General features: G+C 37.5%; 1 protein-coding gene across 1 annotated transcript; it reads right to left on the reverse strand.

Moving 5' to 3' along the window:
• Positions 1 to 1,758: 1,758 nt before the first annotated feature.
• Positions 1,759 to 2,871, reverse strand: LOC144705515 (borneol dehydrogenase, mitochondrial-like). Its single transcript, XM_078578244.1, has 2 exons — positions 2,796 to 2,871; positions 1,759 to 2,708 (listed from the first exon to the last, which is right to left on the reverse strand). The coding sequence occupies exons 1-2, from the start codon at positions 2,825 to 2,827 to the stop codon at positions 1,916 to 1,918; spliced, it is 825 nt and encodes a 274-aa protein (XP_078434370.1). The 5' UTR covers positions 2,828 to 2,871; the 3' UTR covers positions 1,759 to 1,915.
• Between the last annotated feature and the right edge of the window lie 3,583 nt (positions 2,872 to 6,454).

The raw sequence follows: 6,454 nt of genomic DNA on the forward strand, positions 1-6,454 counted from the left end.
ATCTTTGACCTAGATAATCCATTAAGAATGAAACATATGCAGGTTATTGCATGAGTTTTCTGGTGAAGAAATTGTTCTTATAATGACCACGCCTTTTATTAATTCTTCAACATAAATCATGAAAATGAAATTATTGTATATTCTGCAATCATTATCCCTTCTTGAAATTATCACGTCGAGATTTTACTTAAATCAATGGCATTTTTGAGATGACTAATACGAGTACGGAATAAAAAAACAATACAAAAAAATCAACCATTCAATGGCTAAAAATGATTACGTAATTGATAGATTCTTTTTTAGCAGTTATGATATTTATTGGGTATTAATTTACTTGGAAAACAAGGTAGTCATTTGGTTTATTCAGCAGCAATGAAGGTGCATGAGATCATTGGATTCCTACTTTTTAATGCAAGAAATAAATAAGGCACTGTACATCTGAATAAACTGGTGACAATGCCAGAAAGGCCACGCGTGCTCATTTGCCGCCATGATTTGTTTTATTCTCAATTTGTATTTATCTTTGTTCAAGATGATCTAAAATAACATATTTTTACTGCGGGTTTAATATGTAATTGATCATGTTTACTAAAATAACTCAAGTTTAATGGGAGACCTCTTGCACGTGATTGCAACTTTTAGGTAACACATTAATAAACAATCACATATTTCATACTTTTATAACTCGTGACAATTTAGTAATTAAAATTTTACACTAGATAAAGTAAAAGATATGGTGTGCAGAAAATTATATTTAAAACTTGAATATTTTGAGCTTTCATTTGAAAAAAAAAAAGAAACGGCACAACCCCTAAACAGTAATATTAAGTAATTCCGTAAATCATGTCCCCTTAACCCGAATGAAGGGTTATAAATCAAAATACTTGTACACAAAACTGTAACAATGATATAGCTTCAGACAACTTCAGAAATTATATGCATAAAAAACCGTGTGATACGCTGAATGGAGATTGTAACGTTCTTTTCTCCATGAACATTCTGAATTGCAGAGGTCACATAAGCCACCGACCGATCTCCAATCGTCCCTCAATCTGAGAGATGTGTCCGAAAGGATAATGGACACGTCGAAGGTATCCTAAATTTCAGGGTCGTGTAGGTTTGTGGTGCTTAAGAGCTTCTCAGTCACCATCATCTTTCCCATGCCTTCAGTCACGATGACACGGTTTCTATGCTGGTCTTACGCAACTAGGCCTTTTCTGCAATTATTGGCGAGAAATTTTTTTTTCAAAGAAAGAGTTGCTTTCCCTAATAGCAATGGCCTTAAAAAAATATGTTTTTACAGGCACAAAGACTTTTCCCACGTGAAGGCCGAAGAGGTGTCGGCCACTATAATCATGCGGCGCCAGCGGGGACGAAACATAGCCAATAGAACTGTCGGCAATAAAATTACTCTATCGAAGGGGTTTAATGATTCTTAGCCACCTCTGAGAAAAGACGTGACAGATAAAGAAATGACTGCTGACGTAGTCCGCCGTGGTGAAACCACGCTGACTTTATAAGATGTTGATATGTAAACTTAAAGATCGTCTTACGTCGAATTCTTTGTGGATTGAATCGAATAATAAGAGAAGGAAGAGAACATACCCTAGTCTGATGGTTGATTGATCTTAAACTCTTAATAGTGATAGGGGCTCTTACAGAAGTTCAAGCTCGCATGTGATCCAAAGATTGGCCAAATTTCGGCTCTGCTACGTTGTCCCTCCACTATATTTTGGATATACTTGGCCTCAACAGATGAACTTAACTCCACACTTATTCATAAGGATATCACTCTATAAGGATCAAAGGACAGCTAATGACATACAACAATACAAACGAAACTTCAACGTCCACAAATGAAACCTCGATCACATAAGACTAAAAGGGTAACAAAATAAAATAGAGGAAACGAGGATCACTTGGACGGATAAAGACTCTCCCCCAGCGCAGGGTTGGAGATGGAGTAGCCGCCGTCCACGACAAGATTTTGCCCATTGACGTATCTGGATTCGTCGCTGGCAAGATAAAGCACAGCCTCGGCGATGTCCTCAGACTTTAATGGCGGGCTTTTAAGCACAGAGCTCTTCTCCACGGCGGCTTCCATCCTCTCACGGTCCAAATAGAGCATTCTACAGGACAAGGGCGTAGCTAAGAGATGCGGTGAAACGCAGTTCACGCGCACCCCACGTCTTCCAAGCTCTACCGCTGCGTCCTTTGTAAACCCCACCACAGCGTGTTTTGAGGCCGTGTACGGGGAAACCGTCAACCCCGCCATGACAGACGCCCCGCTAGCGGTGTTGATAATTGATCCGACACCCGCGGCTGCCATGGCTCTACCCGCGTGCTTGATTCCCAGGAAGACGCCGATGACGTTGACGGAAAGCACTCTCTCCACGTCCGATCTGTCAATGTCGGTGATGGGCTTGTAGTAGATAATCGTGCCGGCGTTGTTGAACATGATATCAAGCCGTCCGTGAGAACGTAGGGCAGTCTCTACCGTCGTTTTAACGTCATCCTCTTTTGTTACGTCGCAGTTGATGTATGAGCTTGTTCCTCCTCCGCTGAGGATTTCGCTGCATACTTGTAGGCCCTTGTCGTTCTGTACGTCGGCGATGACGACCTTTGCGCCATGGCGAGCGAAGAGCTTGGCGGTGCTCTCTCCTATGCCGCTGGCCCCGCCTGTTACGATGGCTACCTTGCCTTCCAGCCTGCGTTTGAAGCTGAAGTTAAGATGACATTTTCTGGGTAGAAAACAACACATTCTCGACAAAGTTTTTTAAGAATGAGCTCCATACCGTCTTCCCATGGAGAAGAGCAAATGAGACATCCTAATGGCGACTTTGCAATGATTAGGAGGAGGACTACGATACTTGCAGGAATCATCTGTTTGAGGCTACCGGACTCTTCTTTTATATAGGATCTGAAAATACAGTGCCGCTAGCTCACTGTTCATATGAAAGAGACCTATCCATAAACAACAACGTCGACCTGGCTGAAAGAGACATATTCATGAAAGATTCAGATGGATTGACTTTCTGATATGAAGATGAATTGACTTCGAATGCGATGCCATTTCTGTACATCGAATAAAAAACTGATTATACAATGTATTATCCAGAACACTGATGGTCTAGGTTCAGAAAACTGAGAAGATATGACCTCAGGAATCTGTATACCTGATTTCAGAATTTTAGGAATTGGAATAAGACAACTTAATTAAAAACAAGTATCCTGACAGGTGAGAGATCTACGAATAACATGAACTTATTCTGATGGTGATTGAAATAACGTTTCAGATTAATGCATGGGAGGATAAACTCTTCAATGCCTGCCACTAAATACTGATTTTGTACACTTTAAACTTTAGAAAACATAAAACATAAATCGTGGAGATTCAAATATATAATCTAAACTATTTTTCCATTCATCATATTGTTCACAGTGATGGGCCCCTCTACATACATATTCTAAAACAGTATCAATGTACTATTTTGTAAACTTTAAATTTGTAAAAATTAAATTAAAAATTTTTTAAAAATTAAATCTATAGTCCAAAAGTATATTTGGTTTAAACAAATCTAACGTGTATGCATTCATATTCCAAAACAAGGTCGAACACCAGGGTACTGATGTCAGTTTTATCTAAGATCATAATTTTTTTTAATTTGTGAAGCCTCCTTTGGTATATTACTTAAGAGTTGAGGCTTGATCATTTAATTCTCACATTTGGGGTTATTTATTTGTTAAGTTAATTATCTTGGCTATTTTGTGGCTTGAGAGCTTTCTGATTCCAATCCATTGGTCTTGAAGTCAAATCCTAGATAAAATAAAATCTAAGCTGAGGTGCTAAGAAAATTTCCATAGGTCACCTTTTAAATGAATATGTTAAGACTCTAAATGATGACTTAGAGGTTAGTTTGTTATTGAACCCTAAGAATAATGAATCAAAACTATTTAGATGAATCCTTCACAATAACTCACAAGTGGAGGTAAGAGTTGTCTCCTCTTGGATCACTGACTATAAAACATAGGATCTATGAATTTGGAAGACAAACAACTTAATCAGAGATAAATAATCATCATGACCATATAATTCGGTTACAATATCTTATTGAATATATATAATAATAACTTAAACAAAAAAATATAAATTGAGCTACTGGACTCAGTACTGAACTATACTTGATGCATGTACACATTTTAGTTTGAGACACCCAAAATTTTATGGTGTTTCGAGACAAAATTTAGAGAAATGTTATGATTTCCTATAAATTCTTGATTTTTGGACATGTTTAGAGGTATTCAAATAGACTTTTTCATATAAAGTATATTATAGATACTGGGTTTAATAAGTTTTTTACTTTAATATGAAATTTAGAGATTAAAAATAGCTTAAGTTGCATCTAGATCCCCAGTCCGTTTTGTAGTCTAACGGAACTCTAAATTCAACCCGACCCCACCAAGTAGAAATTGATGGGCAAGTTTATCCATATTACTTGATCCATTCTCTTTTGTAGATTCATATTTATGCTTCAAAGTGTCTGATAATTCTGAATCCGCCATTCTCCAATTCATTACACTTTTTGTTACATCAATCATGAAACTTACTTGTTTTAGAGTCAATGACATTAAAAATGTTGTTAACAAAAATAAATTACCAGTTATTACTTAAACACCTTAAATGAGTTTATTATCCTCTCAAAGTTTTCAATATCTATATCTGTAATCAGCTCCATAAGTTATGTGAGCATTGTGTGGGTCATGCCCAGTAGCTAAAGAGGAGCAGTAGATTTTGAACTAGGACTTGATTGTCAAGGAAATAAGTGTGTCTACACATAGGGCTTGGTAATTATGATATTTTATTCTTCATATATAAGAAGCATGGTGCAACTTCTCTAGATTTATTTGATATCCTCTAGAATGTTCAGAATAACAAGAAGATAAGGAAGTATGATAGGAAGATTGGTTAAATCAAGATCCCTTTTTGACCTGGTTCATTCTTAGTGAATAGATTACACCTATAATAGCTAGGTATTGAATACAGATCACTATTTGATTTACTTTCTATGTTTAGAACTGGAGCACAAGGCACAAGAGGCTCAATCATAATGTAAGACATTGACAAGGTGATGAATATTCTCCTCCTATTTCTTGATTAGATCTAGAGATTTATACTCATACTTTATCACAATGTTCCCTAAGCTAGCTGCATCCAAGATGATCCTTTATGAGTTGCCCATTCCTTTGTCGAAATATTTTAAAATACTCTTGATCAAATGATAAATAGTAAGGAAAAATTTTAGTGCAGTCATTAATTCTCTCCCAAGCAACCTATAATGTCTCACCAATACTTTCGTGAATTCAAAAAGTTTTATTTGAGTACATTTATTTCCAATGAGGAACATTTCTTCAGAAAATTATAATCCACTTCTCCTAGAAGTATTAAAATCTCAATATGGATTTATGATCTACTGTTTGTCTGTATCTTTGAGGGTGCCGTTAAATCATTCATATCACAAAAAAACGATGTATTATTGTTCATATAAAGCCCTTCCAACAATAAAACTCAAAATAATTCATTTAAGATAGTTAAGTAATCCATTAAGTGATAATCCATTATGAGGTTTCTTTTCTGATATTAAAAACAATTGAGTTATGTTGTTTCCACATAGATCACATGTGGAATCATCCATTAACCTCAGGTTTGTCCTCTAGGTCACACTCTAGATACTTCACGTAATTTTAATACATTTTTACTACGAGTTGAGTTATTTTCATTATAACACTGAAATTGGCTCTCTGTTCTAGCCCAGATAAGGTAGTCCATCCTTAGTCCCATTATAACAAAAAGATGAAAACAAATTGATGGAGGACCATCTCGTTGAACACGCCCCGACTCATCATCTGCCTCATCGTGGAGCCCGAGCCGACGCTTTCATTACCAGGTTTGAGGACGGCATCCGCATCGCATTGTTTTCTCATAATCGTGTCGTTTTACTGTGTAACGGAGGCCCCTCATGGTCTTACGCAGGGCGCTGTTTTGCGTCGTTTGTTTTAGTTCGCTACTCTCGACTGGGGGGGGGGTGGTGAGGTCACACTTGCACGTGTACAACCCTTCCCCGTATTGGTTTTTTTATTTTGTAAGTTATTTTGTTGCACCCTTGAAGGAGGGGGGCTATGCATGGCTTCTCCCTCCTTGGAGGATTCTATCGGGGAGGAATCCACTATGACCTTTCCCCTAAAGAAGGCCCATTAAGGCACCACCTTACCCCTCTCACTATATAAGAAGGGGGTTTGGGGAGGCATATGCAGGACTTGCTTGGAAAAACAAGAAGAGTGTTGTTTTTTTTTTTTTGTCATGTGTTTTCTCTCGTAGCTAGTTAGGGTTCTGCCTACTTCCCACAACGGAGCTGCCCGTGGTGCTTCATCTACCTAGGTTAAGGGTGAAGAAGAC

The sequence above is a fragment of the Wolffia australiana genome, chromosome 7 (assembly GCF_029677425.1).
Source record: "Wolffia australiana isolate 7733 chromosome 7, ASM2967742v1".
Classification (NCBI taxonomy): Eukaryota; Viridiplantae; Streptophyta; class Magnoliopsida; order Alismatales; family Araceae; genus Wolffia; species Wolffia australiana.

Excerpts from the sequence above, each read along its gene's own strand:
- LOC144705515 (XM_078578244.1), bottom strand. The coding sequence starts at position 2,827 with ATGTCTCATTTGCTCTTCTCCATGGGAAGACG. Across the intron at positions 2,709-2,795 it reads CTCTTCTCCATGGGAAGACG|GCTGGAAGGCAAGGTAGCCA; the intron begins GTATGGAGCTCA and ends CTTCAAACGCAG.